We start from the raw sequence: 20,751 nt of genomic DNA, 5'->3' as shown, positions 1-20,751 counted from the left end.
CAGGCTTTTTTCAAGGGCCTAAACAGAATTCTCCAGAATAATTCTACTCGATATTTCCGGCAAGCAAAATCCTCTACATTGAGATGTCAGTGCTGTGCTAACCTACGTATAAGGAAAGTGTTTGTTCGAGGTCCTGGTTTCGTTGTAAATTCTTCCATTGGTAAGTTTTCCCCCGTTTCCAGCCCAAGCTGAATGTTTGCTGGAACGATCAGGGCAAAATTGCCGGTTTTGATGTGCGTAGGAGTGTGGAAAACGATTTTTTCTGCAAGATTCCATCTAAAAGTTAAAGGACGTGTCTTCAGCTACCTCAAATAGTGTTCTATTTTGGGCTCATAATGCCTTAAAAAAATTCGAATTTGCGGAATTTCCCAGGCCAGATGAATGTGATTACTCCATAAATTTTTTGAATTACCATAAACAATGGCTGGGCTCTGATTGTTGATACTAAAATTTATAGCGCCTCTAAAAATAAACGCGATCAAAGTTAGATTTGATCTCCCACAGTGTAAGTTCTATGCTAATAAGGTAGGTCCTGATCGGCAGAAATATATTAATTAGATTATTTACATGTAAGTTTATTGTATTATTAGTTTGCTTGAATTTGGAGTTAACTATCTACACGTTTGCAATCATCTTGATGATCGAATGATCGGTACCATTTTTTGTCATTTTCCAGTTGATTCGTAAGCGTTGGCAGACTGTGAAAAAAAGCTGCACCAACATGCAAGTGGTGGTCAACAGCCCCAATGTGGAATACACAAACAAATACATCATTTCAAAATATGACTATCAATATGTTGAGGCCCAGAAGGAGGAGTCCAGTATTGCGGTAAGTTTGCACCTTTAACTGTTTTATTGATTTATGGGGTGAATGAATTTTTTCTAGAATTTGCTCACTAGCAAACTGATGGGCGATTTTACTAAAAATTTTAATTTTCGTTCACCTAAACGTCTATTTTGACTATTTTATAAAAAAACAATTGAGTGACTTTTACATTTGCATTTCCTTGTGAAACACCCTGTATATCCCAATTCCTTCCGAATAATTGTGCATTCAACCATGGAAACTTATCACGATGATTTTCCTTTTGCAGGTGAACACTTTAACCGAAAAACTGATGTTCCGCACTCAACGCAAAGTGCCCAAACTGGGCGTGATGTTGGTGGGATGGGGTGGAAACAACGGAGCTTCTTTCACCGCTGCTCTCATCGCCAACAAACTCAAGCTTTCCTGGACAACGCGAAAAGGCAACCAAGACGCCAACTGGTAGAAAATTTCCCGCCCTCCAGCGCTCCATCCTCACTCACCCACTACCTTCTTTAGGTTCGGGTCAGTCACTCAAGCGTCCACAGTCCGAATTGCTGATGAAGTCCATGTGCCAATGTCCCATCTGCTGCCCATCGTGGATCCCAATAATCTCATCATTGATGGTTGGGACATCAGCGCACTTGATTTAGCAGCCGCTTTGAAGCGAAGCGAAGTCTTCCCACCCGATCTGGTTGAAGTGCTGAAGCCCCACATGGAGAAGCGCAAACCAAGAGCAGCGATCTTCAACCAGGATTATGTGGCGGAGAACCAAAAGTCCAGAGCTGATAATGTGCTGAATGGCTCCAAGCTGGATCAGGTGAAGACCATAATGGATGATATTGAAGAGTTTCGAAACCAGTGGAAGCTGGATGAGGTGATAGTCCTTTGGACTGCCACCACTGAAAGGTTCACCAGCATTGTGGAAGGCATCAACGACACCGCGGAGAATTTGTCGAAGGCCATCAAGAGCAACTACAAAGACATTTCGCCTTCAACCCTCTATGCCTATGCGGCCATTTCCAAGGGATGCACTTATATAAACGGTTCGCCTCAAAACACTTTCGTTCCGGGGCTGATCGAGTTGGCCGAAGAGAAAAAGGTGTTCATTGCTGGTCAGTTCTACATGCTTGATACTTTGGTTTGGTTTGTACGTACTAATGCTGGATGGTTTCAAGGTGACGACTTCAAATCAGGACAAACCAAGCTCAAGAGCGTCTTGGTGGACTTCCTGGTAAGCGCCGGGATTAAGCCGGTAAGCATCGTAAGCTACAACCATCTGGGGAATAACGACGGGCGCAACCTGAGCGCTCCAGAACAGTTCCGCTCAAAAGAGGTAAGTGACTTGGCAATTGCCAACTAAACCTTCTAGCTGGAAGATTTTAGATTTCCAAAAGCAACGTGGTGGATGACATGGTGGCTTCCAACAGCATCCTCTACAAGCCGGGCGAAAAACCCGATCATGTTGTTGTCATCAAATATGTGCCATATGTTGGTAAGTAGATGGGCGGAGCGAAGACTCCTGGTCCTGAAAAATTTTCTAGGTGATTCCAAACGTGCTATGGATGAGTATATTTCGGAAATAATGATGGGAGGTCACAATACTCTGGTGATTCACAACACCTGCGAAGATTCTCTGTTGGCTGCGCCCTTGATTCTCGACCTGGTTCTTCTGGCCGAGCTGTTTTCGCGCATTGAAGTGAAAAAACTGGAAAATGAGGATGCGGAATACACAAAACTCCACCCGGTTCTGTCTGTTCTTAGCTACTTATGCAAAGCACCATTGGTAAGTTCAAGTCTTTTGCAATGGACTGACTGCAGTATTTTGCAATTGAAACATTTTTTTATTTGCATTAGGTGCCAAAAGGAACTCCAATTGTAAACTCCTTGTTTCGACAAAGAGCCTGCATCGAGAACATCCTCAGGGCATGTACGGGACTTCCGCCGGAAACCAACATGACTTTGGAGCATAAGGTTCCGTTCCTGATGTCGCAGACCGCTTACGAAGAGCCTCAGTCGAAGAAAGTTAAATTGGAGAATGGAAAGTAACTGTTCCGATTTCAATTAAACTGCTTCCGACGGTACGTACAAACAAAATGTATTAATATCACCAGGAATTGTCTGTTAAATAAGGAAACTCAACTGTTCTACTACCGCTTTATTGGTGTCAATGGTTTCGGCTTGCAGCTGCCCTTTAAATGTTTACACCGATAAATTCCTATATTTATATGTTGTCTATTAAATAAAATGAAGATATTTCCTAATTGTGCTTCATTTTGGCTATAAGACTAATTGGAGGGAAACAAAGGGAACACAGTTACAAAGTAACACAGTCTGAATTGGACGAGTTTTTTCACGTCACAGTTTTCTTCTTGTTCCTCTTTTTGCCGCCAGGCTTTGCCAATTTCCCATTTTCACCGTCTCCACCATCAGGCGTAATCACACCTTCGCAGGATTTCTGGGTTTTTTCTCTATTTTTCTCCAACTTCTCCTTTAGCCGCCTCGCGATTTCCGCCTTCTTATCGCCCTGCTGCTCCTTGCTGACTACCAGATCCTTTTGGATACTCTGAATGGAATTGCGCAGCATTTTCAGCTCATTTAGCCCCATCTGAGCCATTCGGCCTTCAGGGCTCTTGGGTGGCTCATAGAGCAGGTATTTAACCGAATCCTTCAAGATTTTCTCCGCTGTTTGCAGCTCGCTTATCAACTCTTCATCGCCTATTTCCTTATCTCTGTATTGCTTGTTTGAAATGTCCACGATGGCTGACTGCAGTTCGTACATTGTCAGAGCTGGGAAAAGGTGCAAATGTTCACCCACTTGCTTTGGTTGGTTTTTCGAAATCAACTCACCTTTAATCCTGGATATTCCCGGTTCAAGCTTGCCAAAGACCGACATCAATCTTCCGCAAAGGTCGATTTTTCTGTTCAAATTGCTCTTGGTAGGAGGCAGTTTTGAGTAGAGGGAAACTAGGGCTTGCTTGAGGCCCAGCAGCAGATAGTGGTTGGGATGGAAGGTCAGCAGGAGCTTCTTGTAGAGGTTTTCCATCTGCTGGACATCCGTTGGATCTAAGAGTCCCCGAGAGTTTAGCTCAATGCCAGTTTCAGTTAAACCCACTTACCCAAATCATCAATGCGTCTCTTTGCTTCTTCTATAGCCAGCTTGATTAGAAAGTCCTTGAAGCATTGCTTGCACTCGGAACATTTCCAGAGCTGGAAATTCTCCTCAAGTTCCGTGTATCGGAGGAAGCCTTTTCTGCATTTATGGCAAATCAATGAGCTGATTTCGGTGCCCAGCTCCGAAGGATCGCGACAACGGCTACAGGTGCAAGTGAAGTACTTTCCTTCCAGTAAACTCAGTTGGCGTTCTTGATTTCCCTGAGAAAGTGGGTGTTAAAACCGAGCAAAACCGCTGAGCCTTCAACCACCTGCAGCACATTGGTGTAGTTGATAAAAATGGGCGCCTCCTCTTTGATGTCGACTTTTGCGTAGACGCTGATTGAAAAGTTATCATCAGCGGCAAGATAGGCATTCGGTAGGCAATTGTGGGCAATCATCGCGACTTTAGGGTAAAGCCCTCTAAGACACTGCTTTTCCGGATCAACTATCGGCAGGTTTGAGAGGTTTGCCGGCCGAACCTAGAAGACATTAGATAACGAACTGGATTTGGCTCAGAGAGCTTGGGGGAACGCAAACCCAACGGACCACTACAAAACAGGCAACGTACACATTTTACCTCTATGGAATTTACATCCAGAATACCACAGATTTTCTGTACAACCTCCTCTTGTAGGTCTTGTGGGGTGAGCAGGTTGGTATCTTTCAGAATATCTTCCACTGATATTTTGTGCCGTCTCCAAATGGGCGTGTTTCTCCGCTCCTCCAAATGCGACTCCATGCTGATGATTTCTTCATAAACCTCTGGGTTGTAGATGCCCAGTAGAAGACAGCACAAGGGAAAAATCACTGACGGGTTTTCCGCTAGGATTTGACCCTTGATTTTCTGGGTTCTCAATGTGAGGCATTCGTCGTCCGAATGGTGCTTGCCTGAAACATTTGATTCTCACTTGAACTTAAAGGGGATGAGAGGGAAGAAACTACCTTGGCAGTCGTTGGTGCACATTAGAGCCGTGTTGCATTGGTTGCAAAACGAGCACATGAGGAGGTTGATGGTTTTGAGGCATTTGAAGCATCTGGCTGGGCCATTGAGGTGCGGACCCACTAAAACAGCTTCCTCCTTTAAAATCAGCTCGCCCTGCTTCAGCTGCCTTTTAGCCACCATATACCTAGCAAAAATCCATAGCTGTGCCCCCAAAATAGTTGGTAAGTAAAGACTTACCGGCCCAGCGAATCACTCTGGGTGATTTTGTAGGTTTTAGCAGTCATTTTCACTAGCAGAAGAATGTCTTCGCAGTGCACCGGGCCACAGTTATTCCTCGTTAGATTATAAATATAGCACTGAAACATTGAGCTAGTTTTATAATTGTTTGCATTTAAAAATAGATACTTAGATACTGAAATTTATATTGGCTTTATCGCGGTTAGGCAACTGGCAGTTCAAGTTTTCAAGATTTATGCAGTTTAAAGATTTCCAAAAATTGATTTTGCAAAAAATGTTGTATAATGAGCAAGAGATTGGCATTGTCAATCGGTGTTTTCATGCAATTTAAAGGCTTCTCAAAAAGTGGCTTTTGGCACAAGTAAAAGGGCTTGCCTGTATGTCTGTACCTTCTCGCGTTTATGATTTGTTCAAATCTGCGACATTTGGAGGCTAGTTTGATCAAGAAGAAATATGCAAGAGTAAACCGTCCGTTGAACTTCACCCGCTCGTTGAATGAACATTTCAAAAAGGAGGCTCATTTCCATTAAGAAAATTTGATTTTATGTAACTAAGAGAACAAAAACATTGAATTGAAACAACTAAACCTTCCAGTCCTGAAAAAAATCATTCAGATTTCAGCCAGCAGAAAAATTCTTGGCCAACTACTACCAACCAAACCATGGTCGTTTCCCATCTACGTCATGGTCAACGTGATGGTCAAATCGTACGGAACTGGCCGACGGTGGGCGATTGACGATGGCGCCGGAATTCGAAACAATTTGCAACTACGCGCTGAACGCGATTTCATTTGCGGATTTTTGCCTTGACACTTGGCACGGGAAAATCGCGAAAAAGTCGCGAAAATTGCCCGAGTTTAGTCGCAAAAAATCGAATTTTCGTCCCTGGTTATCGTGGTGAGCGGGTGCAGTTGTTTGCAAGTGGCTTGGAGTTGCAAAGTGAGGTGAGTTTCAAGAACAGTGAGTATTTTTAGCTGCTCATGATATAACTTGTTGCGTACCGAATGGTTCAATAATTGGAAGTTATCGGCTTGGGAAAAGTTGAAAGCTTCAAGTTCTGCGAAAATGTTTAAGAAAAGCTGGGATTTTTACAGGAAACTTTCCAGTAACCAACCAGAAGAGTTAAATTGGCAAAATCCAAATATTGCTGATCAGGCTCAAAAAAATTTGAAACCCAATTAAGGCACCTACTCAAAACTTCCATAGAATGTTAATAGCTTTTTAACAGCTTCCTAATCCCATATAAATGCCGATCAATAACGCTTGGTCTGGTGCTTTGCCTCAAAAAAGACAAAATCTGCAATAAAGCAGATACAAAATGAAATGGAAATGGAATTGAAAACCAGAGAATGTCTCTAAAGACGAAAAGCATTATTTGACTAGCCCACACTCTGTGAATTTTAAGCACTTTAAAAGCACATAATTTAACTTTGATTGCTTCAACATTATACAGTCTCGGAATGCCAAGCAGTTGATTGCCTTATGAAATGCTCGAATAACCTGGATAATGTGGAGCCGATGATGGTCGAATCTTGCTCAACATTATTTATAAAAAAATCTTGATCCTGTCAATCGGCTAATGTTATTTGTTTTCAATATAAACTTGGCGTGCACTTAGAATTCCAAAGGTTAAGTAAACATTTTAGATCATCAGCACTAAAAATACATGTTGGAGTACGATTTTTGGCACTTTTTACCAGTCTCGACCTGCACAAAATGAACAGCAATCAACGCATTGATCCGTGTTGGGATGCTGTGAATACACGTGTTAACTGAGCGTAAACATTTATAAACATTTACGGCGGAAAAGTGTTCCAGGAAAGCGTCTGTTTTTCTGCGTTAACTTGAGGTGTTTCCATAAACATCCACTGATCTCTCATTAATATTTTGCCATGAATTTCACAAAAGACCCAAAATCGACACGCAAATATTCCTAAATTCCAGCTTGGAAGATCACTTTCCTGCAAATATCTGCGACCAAAATAATTGGACCTGATAAGTGGGAGTCATTTTATTAATGCTGCTGATTCAGTTGGTGAAGTGTAGTTAATCGGAAAATTGCCATTTAACAGAGAACATTTTCCATTGTTCAGAAATTTAAATAAATGTTCAATTGTTGAACCATTCAAGGAAATGTTCCCAAAGCAAATCGCTCAAAATCATCAAATAATACTGCATTTTCCTTGCAAGAATCGATATTTCTGTCCTAATTTAAGCCGGTTTTGAGAGTTTACGGCCCTTAGCCGATGATAGCTTTGTTATAGTAGACTCAAACACTCTAGGCAAGTAGTCACTTGTAAAAAATTGTGACCAAATCTCTAACTTAATGTTTATAACTGCGGTATTTTGATCGAAAAAAAGTTCAAATTTTGAGTGCAGAATCCCAAAATAATGTCCATTCATTTTGGGTGCATAGTTTGTTCAGAATTATACAGGGTGGCGAAAACTAAGTTATTATACCGCTTGATTTTCAAGTGGGAAGAAGTGGATTTTTCAAATAGAACACCCTATATATTATCCAAAAATCTGAAACTCAATAAGAATATATTTCAAATAAAATATTATTATCCTATACCTACATAGGAAGTGCCGAAGATAAAACCCGTTTTTGCAGGGAATTGATCACATTGATCGTACAGAGCAATCAAACAAATCAATAAAATACTCCAGAAAGAGAACAATTGAACTTCTGCGTGTACGGATTTAAAAACTTTATCAAGTTTGTGTGCAAAAATATTAATCACTCGAAAACCTTTTGAGATTGATCGAAAGGTAAGAAAAAAGGATTCAGAAAGCAGTTGGGAATCCAAAAACTGTGCAGAACTCTAACTGAAAATGGTTTTAGTCATCAGATAATCAGATCAGTTCAGAATGATCCAAAGACGTTATTTCTGAAAATATATTCGGCTAAAGACGATAACCGCATAAAAAGAAGCAAAATTATCGATTTAAGGTGCCATTAACCGTAATGCATATTAAGGTGCTTTTTAGGTCGAAAACAATTCACTGAGCTGCGGTTTTTTCAAGCTTCCAAATGTTCACATTCAGCTCTGTTTTGAAAAAAATCGTTTCAACCATCTACTGATGAAGATAAAGATCCCTAAGAACCCAACTTTGCTTGAAGATATGATTCAACTGTTGTAGCGTGTTTTCCTGGAATAAGTCGGTACTTAAGGAGCAGATTCGCAGGATTACGTTCATCGTCATGAAAAACGCCCACACTTTACGTCCGTCACAAATTGTTGTTTTTACATCAACAAAGATTTGATTGTCTACAGTGGGTGAGGAATTTTTACCACACATGTTTTCTAACTGTTGTGTTTTAAAGCGATCGCATCGAAGAAAAGTGGAACAATTTTCAGGTTTCCAGAGGAAGCAGTTTCTAGATTAAACATCTTTGTAGTAAAAGTGGCAGTTATAATAAACCCTGTAGGAACCTCACCCAAACGAAACGATTTTCTGCAAATTGAGCACAACGAAAATGAAGGTGGGGCTACCATAAGGCAATTTCCTGCGATCCCATCAAATCAACTATTTTAAGCTCCGATCGCTTTTTGGGTCAAGATCGTATCTGCCCGTATTTATAAAGGGCAATCTGCGACTTTTCTTAATCATGTCGGGTCTGGATTTATGGGCTGACATTAAACGGCTAATTTTTTTCGTTTCACGGAACGCGCAGCGCGCTAATTTTTTCGCTCTAGGAAGAAGCGGTTTCTGACTTCCCGGTTACATCATCGGTATGTAATGGGCGAAAATCAGCAGGAAAAAACTAATGTGTCTATTGAACCACTGTATCGGTACTTCCAAGTGGCCCAAAAAGGAAAAACTGCAACTGCCAAGGAGAAAAGTTGCGATTAGTCAGTAGTTGATGCGCCCATATTAGGCCATGGCCATGCGATGCATTTATCACAGGAAAAATACGGTTTAAGGCAACAAATAAAGGGAATACTTGGAGTCTGCATCGTGTTGTGGCAAAGTTATCTCAATTTTTGCGCTTGCAAAATCCATTTTATAAATACACATCACCAGTTATTTGGGTTTCTTGCTAATTTAAACATTCTGACCTGTAAACTAGAGATAATTGGGGTAATTTCGCAATGCCACATTAATTAGTGGGCGCAATTAACAGAGTTTTGGGTTCGTTAGCAAGTGGTTTGCAAATGTTAATTTTTGGTTTGATCGACCGTGCCAGAAACAAATCTAGATTTTAAACAGCGCTGATAAATTATTCAAAAAGTCAGTGTTTTACAGCTTTTACTATTTTGGGGCTTTCCACATCTAACGGGTTCCGGCAAATCTTTCCTGCGGCGCCTAATTGTTGGACACTTTGCAAACAACTGGCGCGTCTAGGCGCGCTTAAAAATACCTGAAATCTTCGCAGAACAAAGTTTAACAACAACATTAGAAAAATGTGGGCAGAGATTAGCATTTTTCTCTTGGAGTGGTTTGCAAAATGACGTAATCCTATGACGGCATCGATGTGTAGACTATACCAAGTGTGTTGTAACCTTGGTACCTACAGTCAAAGATTTATGCACTTTTCAATGTTAACTGAAAATATGGGTGCCACCACAGTAACAATTCCACAACAAAAGCGGTTTTATTTTGAGAAATTATTTTTTGAACAACCTGCCGCCCTGATGATGCCAAAATAAAAATGAGGAAACGTCGGCAGTTTGAAAAAACATGTTTGTTTCCACTGCTAGAACCTAATAGCAAAAGTCTGTTTTTTCAATTGGCCGAGATTTCTCCATATTTCTGTTAGCCTCCGCAGACCCTCAACGTGAAATTGCCCTGAGGATGCCAGAATGAACGTGTCGAAACGTCGGCAATAAAAAAAAATTAGCACGCTTTTGTGTTGAACTTGTGGCAAACCAACCGGGATGTTGATTAACCGTTAAATTCAATCTGAAAGCTCTCAAGTGCTTAATACACACTTCTGTAATTCCTGCTCATATCCAACAGCTGCTGACCGATTTCCTCCTAAACACACCTAGGATTCGTTCAAATCTGCGACATTCAAGGGCAACTTCGTTACAATTCAATTAGCGTACAAACATTAACATCGTTTTTAATTGACTTCGATTTGTGAGGGGAATAATGAGAAGTCAAGATGTTTAATTGCGCATTTGAACTGTTGCGGTCAACTGGAAGAATGTGTATATTTATCTGGAAAATTGGCAAAAACCCAAGATAGTTTTTTGAAAAATTTCAGGCAAAAATGGGCGGTTGCGAGGCATGCCTCCTGAAGAGATGTTGCTGTTGCGGATCTCTTCGCACGGGGACTTTGGTGGCTGGCGCTGGGGCCATTGTAAGTACAGGACGACAATTTTGAAATGTTCCCACAATGTTGCTATCAATTTTAGATTTTGTCCATCATCACAATAATCATCATCGCTCTAACCATGTGCGGAATCATCAACTTCCAATTTAGGATGATTGTGCTGGATTCCATTCTACCAGAACTTGCTAGTAAGTAACATCGAGTTAAGTAACACTCCTGCAATAGGATTATCTTGCTCGTTTAAAAATCTTGCCTAGAGCTGCGCAACAAAATCCTTCTCCTGTCTGCAAATGCAAAGTATTTTTGTGTGTGTTTCAGTCCAAATAATCCTGATAGTAAACCTATGCCTGACCATCATACTGTCAATCCTGCTCATAGTAGGAACCATAAAGGTAAACCTTAATCGAACCCAAAAAGAACCTTTTAATAACAGTTTTATCGCAATTTCAGCGCAACTTTTACTTAATGATGCCTTGGGTGGTTCTTGGAGGAATGTTAATCATCGGTTTACTGGTGTCCGTTATCGTAACTTCCATTCATTTCTACAGCAAGAACACGCCCAATGATAACTTCAATGGCACCCTGTGGCTGATACTGGGACTGATTACATTTGGTGAGCCGATTTTTGCAAAATTCTATTCTTATTTTCTCTCTCATTGTGTTTCCAGTGGTTTACACCTACATGTGGCTGGTTTCATTCAGCTTCTTCTACCAGGTGTGGCAGGAGGCCAAACGGGGCGCCTACACCAAAGACCCGTTCAGAAGACGGTACTAAAAACGTTTTTTGAAATGTCTTGAAAATTCCTCCAGCTTGCACGCAAAAGCGGGTTTCGAGTTGTTTTTTCGGTAGTAATTGACGGTTTAAAACCCGATTTTTTGCGATTTGTTGACCAATTTATCTTCACTCCACTTAAAAAATGGTCAATTCCATGCCTGAAAATTTTCTCGGTAAGATGCTGTTATTAATATAACTAATCATCGTTTACGCCAATGTTTGCCATAACTAGATTAGTTGGTTTATATGAATAATTAGTATTTATTTTTACTTGTGTAAGTCAATTTAATATATTCAACTAATACTACATTATATAAAGAATGATCTTGCTGTAGGGTAAATAAGTAGGGTCTTGCATGTATGTAGAAAATTGATGTGTTAATTGCTGGCACCCTCAGGGCCTATTTTCACTCCTCAGTTGGGTTTAGCCTGAAAATAACACTCTAGAAACCTGAACTGGTACTTTACATCGCGTTTTGCGCCGATATTTTACATCGGCGAAATTTAGCATCTATGGAGATTTTTACCTTCTTACAACAATACGTTGGTTATGTATTTGAACAAACAGCAAATGATATATTTTTGTATTTTTTTGTTTCTGTAACTAATGCAAATATAATTTTATTTTGGTATGATTTAGAAGTTTGTTTTAGGTTCAGTCAGGACTTGACAATTTTTTCCTTCATGAACCCCTGAATGATTCCCAACTAAATCAACTTAGCAAAACAATCCATGAAAGCCATGAATTTTTCTCAAAAAAGTCCGATTTATTTTACACATTTCATTAAAAAATACAGTTAAAAGCCCGCGATTTCCAGCAGCATTTATGCTGCTGTTCTACAGTTGACAAACCAATTATTGAACAAAGTCAGATGGAAATTTTCCCTAAAACATTTTCCTGTAGTTACAGGGTGTCACATGAAAGCTGGCAAGTTTGTATGAAGCATTCCTGGTAAAACAGTGAAATAACATTGAAGTTGTCACAAAACTGCCAAAATTCTCAGTCCGATGAACATGACTCGTTATGTTAGCCTTTTATCTGGGATTACCTAGACAATCCGAAGTGCTTTTAATAGTATTTCTAGGGATATGTTTCCTCTCCCTGGATTTCTCGCTCTTCCACTTGAAGTCCAATGTGGAGGACATCTGGAAACTTGAGCTGAACAAAACCAAATATCTGGAACTGTTCCTCAAATACGTCATCAGTGCCATTGTCGTTGTAAGAACGTTCACGTTGCACATATTTCTGGCCTTCTATGTCATCATGCTGTGGCCGGCAATTTTCGTAAGTCCTTTTCAATCAACAGAGCGTCCAAATACTTTGGCTCTATGTAGGAGGAAAAACCCCATCTGATGCTTCCCTGGCTGCTGCTGGGGATCATCAGATGCCTGATCCTGAATGCCCTCACTTTTGTGCTTGGAACCTTCATCTGCCACAAGGAAAAGGGCCTTAACTCAATTTGCTTGGATTATATTATCGCCCAAGTGATCGAACATGGTCCCTCCGTGTATGCTTGGTTCTCCATTCTGAGGTAAAGAAGCTTTTTCCTGGCATACTAGGAAATATCTTCAAAGCAACGGCAGCTTTTACAGAGAAATTCTTATGGAGTGCGAACTGAACGAGCCTTCAGTAGAATCCCTATGCTCTAAAGCTGTAGCTTCCAAAAACAGTCAGGGCCCAGAAGAAGTCCTAGTGAGTAAGGCAAAGTCCTACTCGCTGTCCGATTTGAGCTTGGACTGCATGCAAAGCAGCGACGTTGGTAGCTTTCCTGCTGACCGATCGATGGAAATTCTCAAAGCTGAGCTCCGGGACTTGTTTGAGAAAAAAAGAGTTCTCAAAGGTACCTTTAAGAGAGCATATCTAGCTTCTACTCAATGAAATGCTTTAGATAGTTCCAAGTCGTTTGACTCCCTGATTCACGCCAATTTAAATAAAAGCACCCCATCCTCATTTTCTGCTGCAAACCTTTCAATAATCGAGCAAAGCATGAGAGCCCTAGAAATTTCCGATCATGATGTTGAAAGGGCCCAGCAGCTGAAAGGCCAATTCCTGCATGCTCTCAAAGAAGTCTCCCTATCGGATGTTTACAGTACGGGTTTGTACCAATTAAGCGACTTTCTGCTACTGTTGGTTGCTTGTAGCAAATACGCTCCTAACGCGAAGCTTCTACATATCGCAAGGAAAACTTTACAAGGGCCTGCACATGCCCAAGTCGCACTCGCAGGCTGATGATGGCCAAAGTGAGGAAACCTGTCTATGCTTCATTAGAAAACAGCTGCAGCTCAGACAATCCAACCAAACGCTACATGAAAGCGAAATAGCTACCGTTACCTTGAATGACATGGAAAATGAGAAACAAAGCGATTTGAATTGTTTAAACGGGGTTAGGATGGAGGTGGGTTTAGGGGCCAGGCTTGGCTTCAGTCCTCAGCGATTTGGGCTCAAGAAGACAATTTCGAAAAATTTCGGGTGCCAAGTGGGGCTTTTGCAAAACACCCGTGATCAACTGGTGAAGAAGATTTTTGGCTTTCGCCTTTCGCCGTAGGGGAAGCTGGAAGATTCTTGTTTATGTAAAAAAATAAAAGCTCGTGGTTTCAATCACAATGAATATCATTGAGGGGTTCCACGAAAGTGTCGCTGTTTTGTATTGCTGGGTCACATATGCCGCCCCGGATGGAATCATCTGTATATGCTGACATTACTCGGAAATTATATATGCTGGCATCCAAGCCTTCCATCAGATAGTACGGGAGTCTGTTGGTCAAAACCCACATGCTCTGCTTTTTTTCCTGGTCCAATCTGAAATTGAGGCTCAAGTGCATGCACTCTACTGATGCTCGGCTGGCTTTACCTTAAGTCATTGGGGAAGACCAAAGTGTCCCTACTCTGAGCAATTATGCCCAGATTAGCTCGCTTGTACGGCTTCCTTGAGTCCCAACAGCCCATGGAGTCGCGCGTGACTAGATTAAAGTACATTATCCCATTGTCGTCCATCACAGAAGACGAAATGTGGCCCTGGTCGCCTGAAATTTGCTCTACATCAGCAGTCTGCTCAATCTGCTCTTGAGCAGTACTCACCTCTACTCTGTCCCAGGACTTTGAAGGCATTCCCATCGCTTTTCGACTTCTCTTCCCTTAAGTAGGAGGCTTTAACATAAAACTCCCGGTATCCAGACATTGAATGAAAATAGAGCATTCTGTCCTCGTAGGCGTGCCCTGCAGGGCTCAAGGCCATGCCAAAGATGCCATCCATCCAGTAAAACTCCAAATGGTGCAACTTGTACCGAGCAGCTAGAGGATCTGGATAGAAGAGATGATCGGTAATGCGCCAGGCTTTGCCATCAAACAGTCGATAGACCACAATTCCAAATCTGGAAGGTTTTCACAACAAATAAATGTGAGTGAGGAGCCGTAGTAGCGCCCACCTCCAAACGTCCGACATGTAGGCATAGGCATCCGCACAGTTGTCCTCCCGGATATCGATGATGATGTTGGAGTAGAGGCCGTCTTGGAGGATGAATTCTTTGCGGAAAATGTACTTCTCGATCAACTGGTCCGTTTCCAAGTCGAAGATGAGCAGCTTGGGGGGACAATGTTGGGTGGCTTCCTCAGTTGTGATAGAGATTTTTCCAGAATCGAGCACCCAAAGACGGCCACAAGTATCGACTTGCATGCGGAACACTGATGTCATCAGGTCGCAATTTTCTGATGAGATCAACAGAAGTTAGAAAAACGTGACAACGTTTGCTAAAAGGTGTGTTGTGAAACTTTCGCATTTAGCAAAGAATTCATTGGAAAACATGCCAGAAGTTTCATATCCGAAATTAGACATTTTCGACACATTTTAAGGGTTTTTTGAGCGTTGAGAGTTAACGATTTTTAACCGACGATTTCTTCCTGATTATTGATCCAAACGCTTTATAAGTGCATATTTGTGACCTTCTTACGTCGAAAGGAATCGATTGAGCTCAAAAATCACGCATTTGAAATTTTGACTTTTGGCCGACATTTTTCCAAGGGTTCGGGTCGATTTTTTGAAAAATTGATAATGTTCTCAAAATGTCTTAAATTTTACATCATTTTCAGCTTATGGATGCGAGGAATGCATGGAATCATTGAAAAACATGCTAGAAGTTTCAGATTCGAAATAATTATTTCGGATCTGCATATATTCAGAGCTCATTTCGGTCCAAACGGTTGCAAATAGAATTTTTTTATAGACGGTGAATGTGTCGAGAATACACTTTGCGGACAATCTGATCTTCTATTTTGAAAATGAGTTAATCGCGGTAAAATTCAAAATATTTTGTTCGGGAAATCGTCTTTCCGACCTTAACCGATTGCAATTTTCCGAAATGCAGTTTTTATAGAAAACCGTTCGTTCTTCCACAAATTTCAAACTTTTCAAATCGAACGGAGATATTAACAGTTACGCAGAAAATTTCCACATGCATATTTGCTGTTTTTCCAAACGCAAATCGACCTTAAATCCATAAAGAAAACATTGATATCATTTGTCTTGAAAAATTGTTCAAGATTCTCAATCGATTTCAAGTTTGCAAAATACAATTTTTAGACCAAATCACTGGTTTTAGAACGATATATCAATGATTTACTCATACTGAAGGATCCTATAATGATCGAACCGAGATAAATAAGAATTCATCAGTAATCAGTAGACAAGTATTTTGAGCACTTTCGTTCGTGCGGCTTTATAATGTAAATATGTAAATAATCACTACCGGGAGGGTCAGAAACCATATGGTAACGTCGGGTGGTCTTCACGAAATGCAATCCGAAGTCTACCATCTACACACAGAGCCACATTAACACACAAGTGTCTTAATACACAGTATAACCCAGACAGTAATTGATAGTCAGATTGACTCTCTTAATTTTCAAGTTTTTAAGGATCTGAGTAGGAACTCACTTTCAGAATGCCAGTCCCAATTTGGGAACGGTATCAGAGCCGGAGATTCTTCTTTGGGGACTCTGGGCAGTTGGGCCAAAGTCACTGGAACTCCTTTTTTCCATTTAGGCAGCGAAATAAACACTCGGTTTTTGTACACTTCTATACCTGCAAAATTAATTTTATTGCCGTTTCGTGTCTTATTAAGTTAATTTATAGTTGTACTTACTCAAGGCAGATTTTTAAGTGAATATTAATAACAAATTACCATAAAATCGTAATAAATCGTATATAAATTGGTAAACAGTAGAAACCGAGATACAGTTTTCGGAAATCCAGTTACAAATCGGCCATAAATTAGCAATCAATATGTATTTGGTTGATTTACGCGGAATAATGCCATAAATCAATGCGCGCAATTGAGGAAGCGTTGGCCAACAAAAAAAGAAATTTTATTAATGCGCAAAATTTTGATTTTCTGCCTCTTACAACATCAGGCTTGGCCATTGCGGTATAACCCGCTGATTCTTACCTAAGGGTAAGTTGTTTTCCTCGATGTAATCGCCCTTTACAATCGCCCTCGCTCTATCCCAAGACGACGGGTAGGCAAAGTCAATGGTTTTCCATCTGTACCAAGTTTTAAAGGGGCCAGTCACTTCCAAGGGCCTCAAATAATGTTCTTCTTCATAGGTTTGGTTTTTTTGGTCGTCGTTTGCTCTCCCATGAAATGGGTCTGGGAACCCCAAAGGATTGGGATGGTATTTGCTGGAGAATCTATTGGGATAAGAACTCCAAGTAAGTTCAATTATTTGTCGAGTTTTTCGGGATTTTGGATGTCATCGAACAAAAATGCAAGACTTTTTGCAATTACGATTACAGGTGACAAAACTCTTGATTCTTTTGATCATTTTACTTAGTTTGTATTTTGGTTTCACTTAAATTTACCGATCTCCGCTGGACTCTTCGTTATCCTGATAGTGTCGATACGGTTCTTTTAAGTCTGGTTCTACTTTGAAAAACGTGTTGGAATACTGATGTTTATTTCGTGAGCTTTTCCTTTCGGGCTTTAACACATTTAATGACATTAATACCGGCAGAAGTCGCACAGGGCTTAGGGACTTATCATCTAGAACAAATTGAAATTTTATGTTTTTTTATTTTAGAAGTTCAACAAACTTACGTGAATAATCTTCATGGTTCCTGGTATAGTTAAGCGGATGGGAATAAGGGATGGAGACAAATGGCTGATGCCAGTTTTGGAACCAGTTATCCACCGCCATTTCGGAATTTTCATGGCGTTCTATTTGAACGGCATTTTCAAATGGATATCTGAAACAATCATGGAAGTTTAAAACTCGGGATATCATTTCCCCTTTAGGCTCATTTAATTGGCAAAATCCCCAATTTTCCTAACCAGACTGATGATATAAGAAACATCGTGTGGAGTGTTTCTGATATTTCAGGCCAATCAGAACGCATAGTGAAACGGCTATTTAAATTATTAATACTGTTTACATAATCGGCCCCCATTAATTAGCAATCGGCTCGAAATTGGACCGATCAAACTGAAATTTGCAATCATTTTTGCCGGTTTGATGTATCTATGTCAGTAACGGCCGTGGCTTGAACGTTCGAACGGGTGAAAGAATATTTCAGTACATTCTATTATTTATGACCTGAAGTTTGCACATTTGGCCACCCACAAACTGGCACATTTCGAACTGTAAAAAGCTTGAATAAACATGAAAAGTTTTAACAACAGACGCTGCAGGAAGCAGCTTTAAACAGGCGAACGCTGAAAATGTTGAAAAACCTGCCCTCAATTTCGGCCACTTTTCAGATTTTCAACTTTTCGGTCAAGATTTATTTGGTTAATTATTTTTTGTAATGCAATTTTATACCATTTTTAGTGTCTGGTAGCACACGGCTGACCATTAAACCCGGAAGCCTTAACTCTCTTTGTGCTTGTACTAATGTGAAGTTGGCACGCATTTTCTAACATGAAATAAATAATTAAATTCTATTAGTTTTCAATAAAGGATATTCCACTCTCTCGCGCATTAATTTCTATGAAAACACCAATTTCTTCCACTCTTTTACTTCTTGTTCACTATAAAGGACTGCTGTCGTATAGTCGCTTTTATGGTCGCAAGATTACATGCCTATTCTTTATATAATTTCCCATCTGTTAGGAGAGTTAAAGAGGAATGTCGATTTTTTATTGTAATGGCAGCATTCCAACCAAATTACTTTAGAAACTTAGAAGTCTTAGATTCTTATAAGACAAATGATCACAGCTATACAACAACAATGTTATTATTGGCTATTTTTCTTCCACTTCCTTCGGGTGTTCTTCGACTTTCGCGGACATTAAATCTTTGAAAATTTCACTATTTTCCGTTTTGTGCTGAAACTTATTAGTATTTTATTCATTATCATTATGGACAAGAATTTGTATGCTAAAATACTCAAATATTTGCTGCGTTAATCACACAGTTACAATCTGAAAAATCGACCTAATTTGGTGCAGCATCTCAAGCGAAACAGTGTCAACAGATTGCTAAGTGCAAAAGTGTGCACCGTAATGTAAACACCGAAGTTGCATGTTCTTTTATTAATTAATTGATCTCTGCTTGATAATGCCGTTTGGCGTCTTCAGTAAATTTGTGTTTTCTCTTTTTCCTTCTGTTCTTACTTGCTAAATTTCAACATCGCCTGCACTTGCTTGGTTTGGGCTGCTTGCACAAACAGCAATTTGTACAAATCTTTATAAATCGCGCCGTTTTTTTAACATTAAATTCGATAACAGCATTTATTTTGTTAAAACCATGTACGTTTCCGTTGGCCAATTCAGGTCAATTAATTAAATTCGGGTCGCATTTAGCCACAATAACTAGCTAACAGTAGAGAACAAGTCAAATCCGCCAGAAAAAGCCTTTTATATAACAAAGTACTTATAAGAGGTTTGAAAAAATCGTTATTTAACGCGACATTAAATTAACGAGTAGAACAAAGAAACACTTGATACATGGCGATGGAGTTAGTCATTCTATATGCACTTTTTCACTGAATTTCAATCACTTTCATTATTAAATTCTGGAAGTGATGGAATTTTTCCTTTTGTTAAAAGAAAATTACATGGTAATTCGAAATTGGTTGCATTTCTCCAGCAATTTACTCACCGTACAGAAGATCCTTCTTCTCCATGTGCGAAACTTCCAAAGCTGTTTAAGTTGCTTGAATCAAGCACAATTTACCAGTTGCATTCAATTAGGCCCTTAAATAATTACTGAAGTACATAGAAGATAGAAAGCAACCGGTGTAAATCCAAGCAGACGCATAAACAATCAAGTAATAAATCAGATGTAAATGAATAAACAATTTGTTTGTGGTCGGTTGCATTGAGGCATCTAAAAAATAGTGACTTTGCAATTTCATAATCGCACTACTTTTTCGCAGTTGTTTTCTTGCTCGATCATTTCATAGATGGTTAATTATGTTTCCTTTTGCGATTCTTTTTCTCCGGTGGATATTTCAAAGAGCTTTCCAAGTTGGAAATGTTCAAAACTCATTTATTAGAAAGCTTTAATTTCGCCTTATTCAAAGCTTAAATGGAAAGCCCATTGTTGCATACCATTTTGCCCGATTTCTGAGCCTTAACTAAACCCGATTTTCTGTGGTATTTTTCCTAACAAAATTCGTTATACCATTTTCTTCAAGCCAAGTGTGTCATTTTACTTATACAAATGTCATTAGATGGAAAAATGTAACCGGAACAATTGCATTAACCAACAATAACGAGTGCATTCAATCAATTTTTGTTTGCTTATGGTTTTAAGGCAATTTCGCACAAACGTTTTTGTATTTTTTAGATTTTCCATTCAGCGTGCAATTACAAGTGCTCATAGTGCAACCAGTAGCATTCAAAGTTAATTTTTCGATTTGCAAACGAGAGTGACGAAAATAAGCAACTAACTGATTTTTTTCGTTTGAGAATTTAATTGTTTCAGCGTATATATCGCTTTACAGATGTTGATACGATATTAATCACTTGACATGAGGGCAAGTTTTTTGCTTCATAGGTTTCAACAACTGTTTCTCTTCCCTGGCAATGAGCCAGTTTGGAAGCAAATAGTTTGAAAATCTGTTAATCAGTTGAAAACTTTTGATTTGGTAAATGAAAACCTTTTCATTCAAAAAAGTGGCTTTGAAGTACTAGTTTCTGCCAAGCTGTCCATGTAAGGCCTTAGTTGGCTGTTTCTGCCTTAAAGTCTCTACATACTTACCATAGCTGAAAAAAGTATCCAAATCACTGGCAAAATCCTTAAAAAAATCACTAACCGATCCGAACCTATAGAGTAGATTTAAACCAAGATTGGTGGTTCGGGTACTGAAACCTACTGAGACCACGCACCAGGAGAATTCGCTGAAGAAATTACGCGCTAAAAAAGAACAAAAACGCCGAAATTTCAACGAAAATCCATTGAGAGATATTTGCGGTTTGAATTTCGCGGTCTGCCGCCTTAATGCGAAAAAGAAAATGACAAGCTTGTGTAGTTTAAGCTGATAATTTTGTCTATATCTCGGCAAACATTCGGTTTCGATTTGGAAATGCGACGGCCCAAAAGTAAATGGTTTCACA

At 39.8% G+C, this 20,751-nt stretch overlaps 5 protein-coding genes across 13 annotated transcripts; 3 read left to right on the top strand and 2 right to left on the bottom strand.

The window, feature by feature from the left end:
• The first annotated feature begins 38 nt into the window (after positions 1-38).
• Positions 39-3,069, top strand: LOC109545333 (inositol-3-phosphate synthase). Of its 3 annotated transcripts, none has more exons than XM_019915962.2 (8): positions 39-160; positions 677-829; positions 1,095-1,267; positions 1,325-1,920; positions 1,984-2,141; positions 2,192-2,300; positions 2,350-2,591; positions 2,663-3,069. In XM_019915962.2, the coding sequence occupies exons 2-8, from the start codon at positions 722-724 to the stop codon at positions 2,852-2,854; spliced, it is 1,578 nt and encodes a 525-aa protein (XP_019771521.2). In that variant the 5' UTR covers positions 39-160; positions 677-721; the 3' UTR covers positions 2,855-3,069. The 3 variants fall into 3 exon arrangements, with proteins under 3 accessions (XP_019771521.2, XP_019771522.2, XP_019771523.2); XM_019915963.2 differs by lacking the exon at positions 39-160 and adding an exon at positions 195-525; XM_019915964.2 differs by lacking the exon at positions 39-160 and adding an exon at positions 545-569.
• LOC109545331 (SET domain-containing protein SmydA-8) lies at positions 2,949-5,856 on the bottom strand. Of its 3 annotated transcripts, XM_019915958.2 has the most exons (8): positions 5,531-5,856; positions 5,142-5,260; positions 4,904-5,088; positions 4,530-4,849; positions 4,231-4,440; positions 3,925-4,180; positions 3,656-3,871; positions 2,949-3,595 (listed from the first exon to the last, which is right to left on the bottom strand). In XM_019915958.2, exons 2-8 carry the CDS (start codon positions 5,186-5,188, stop codon positions 3,159-3,161), a joined length of 1,671 nt encoding a protein of 556 aa, XP_019771517.2. In that variant the 5' UTR covers positions 5,189-5,260; positions 5,531-5,856; the 3' UTR covers positions 2,949-3,158. The 3 variants fall into 3 exon arrangements, with proteins under 3 accessions (XP_019771517.2, XP_048520158.1, XP_048520159.1); XM_048664201.1 differs by having other exon boundaries at positions 5,142-5,856; XM_048664202.1 differs by having other exon boundaries at positions 4,539-4,849; positions 5,142-5,856.
• Positions 5,857-5,902: 46 nt separating this feature from the next.
• On the top strand, positions 5,903-11,834 carry LOC109545337. Of its 3 annotated transcripts, none has more exons than XM_019915970.2 (6): positions 5,903-6,084; positions 10,356-10,451; positions 10,507-10,612; positions 10,743-10,816; positions 10,875-11,037; positions 11,093-11,834. In XM_019915970.2, exons 2-6 carry the CDS (start codon positions 10,362-10,364, stop codon positions 11,197-11,199), a joined length of 540 nt encoding a protein of 179 aa, XP_019771529.1. In that variant the 5' UTR covers positions 5,903-6,084; positions 10,356-10,361; the 3' UTR covers positions 11,200-11,834. The 3 variants fall into 3 exon arrangements, with proteins under 3 accessions (XP_019771529.1, XP_019771527.1, XP_048520166.1); XM_019915968.2 differs by having other exon boundaries at positions 5,929-6,100; XM_048664209.1 differs by having other exon boundaries at positions 5,941-6,084; positions 10,338-10,451.
• A 307-nt stretch (positions 11,835-12,141) lies between these two features.
• On the top strand, positions 12,142-13,799 carry LOC109545336. 2 transcript variants are annotated; one of them, XM_019915967.2, is made up of 5 exons: positions 12,142-12,484; positions 12,535-12,731; positions 12,793-13,040; positions 13,089-13,289; positions 13,342-13,799. In XM_019915967.2, the coding sequence occupies exons 1-5, from the start codon at positions 12,224-12,226 to the stop codon at positions 13,743-13,745; spliced, it is 1,311 nt and encodes a 436-aa protein (XP_019771526.2). In that variant the 5' UTR covers positions 12,142-12,223; the 3' UTR covers positions 13,746-13,799. The 2 variants fall into 2 exon arrangements, with proteins under 2 accessions (XP_019771526.2, XP_019771525.2); XM_019915966.2 differs by having other exon boundaries at positions 12,784-13,040.
• LOC109545332 (protein yellow) lies at positions 13,793-20,750 on the bottom strand. 2 transcript variants are annotated; one of them, XM_019915961.2, is made up of 9 exons: positions 20,396-20,750; positions 17,290-17,438; positions 17,055-17,235; positions 16,642-16,883; positions 16,131-16,277; positions 14,626-14,905; positions 14,279-14,571; positions 14,052-14,223; positions 13,793-13,999 (listed from the first exon to the last, which is right to left on the bottom strand). In XM_019915961.2, the coding sequence occupies exons 2-9, from the start codon at positions 17,387-17,389 to the stop codon at positions 13,795-13,797; spliced, it is 1,620 nt and encodes a 539-aa protein (XP_019771520.2). In that variant the 5' UTR covers positions 17,390-17,438; positions 20,396-20,750; the 3' UTR covers positions 13,793-13,794. The 2 variants fall into 2 exon arrangements, with proteins under 2 accessions (XP_019771520.2, XP_048520162.1); XM_048664205.1 differs by lacking the exon at positions 20,396-20,750 and adding an exon at positions 19,292-19,540.
• Between the last annotated feature and the right edge of the window lies 1 nt (position 20,751).

The sequence above is a fragment of the Dendroctonus ponderosae genome, unplaced genomic scaffold (assembly GCF_020466585.1).
Source record: "Dendroctonus ponderosae isolate FM_Combo_2020 unplaced genomic scaffold, Dpon_F_20191213v2 Dpon_F_20191213_2, whole genome shotgun sequence".
Taxonomy (NCBI): Eukaryota; Metazoa; Arthropoda; class Insecta; order Coleoptera; family Curculionidae; genus Dendroctonus; species Dendroctonus ponderosae.
Note: the sequence above shows the minus strand (reverse complement) of the source record. Positions and strands in the feature narration are given on the sequence as shown.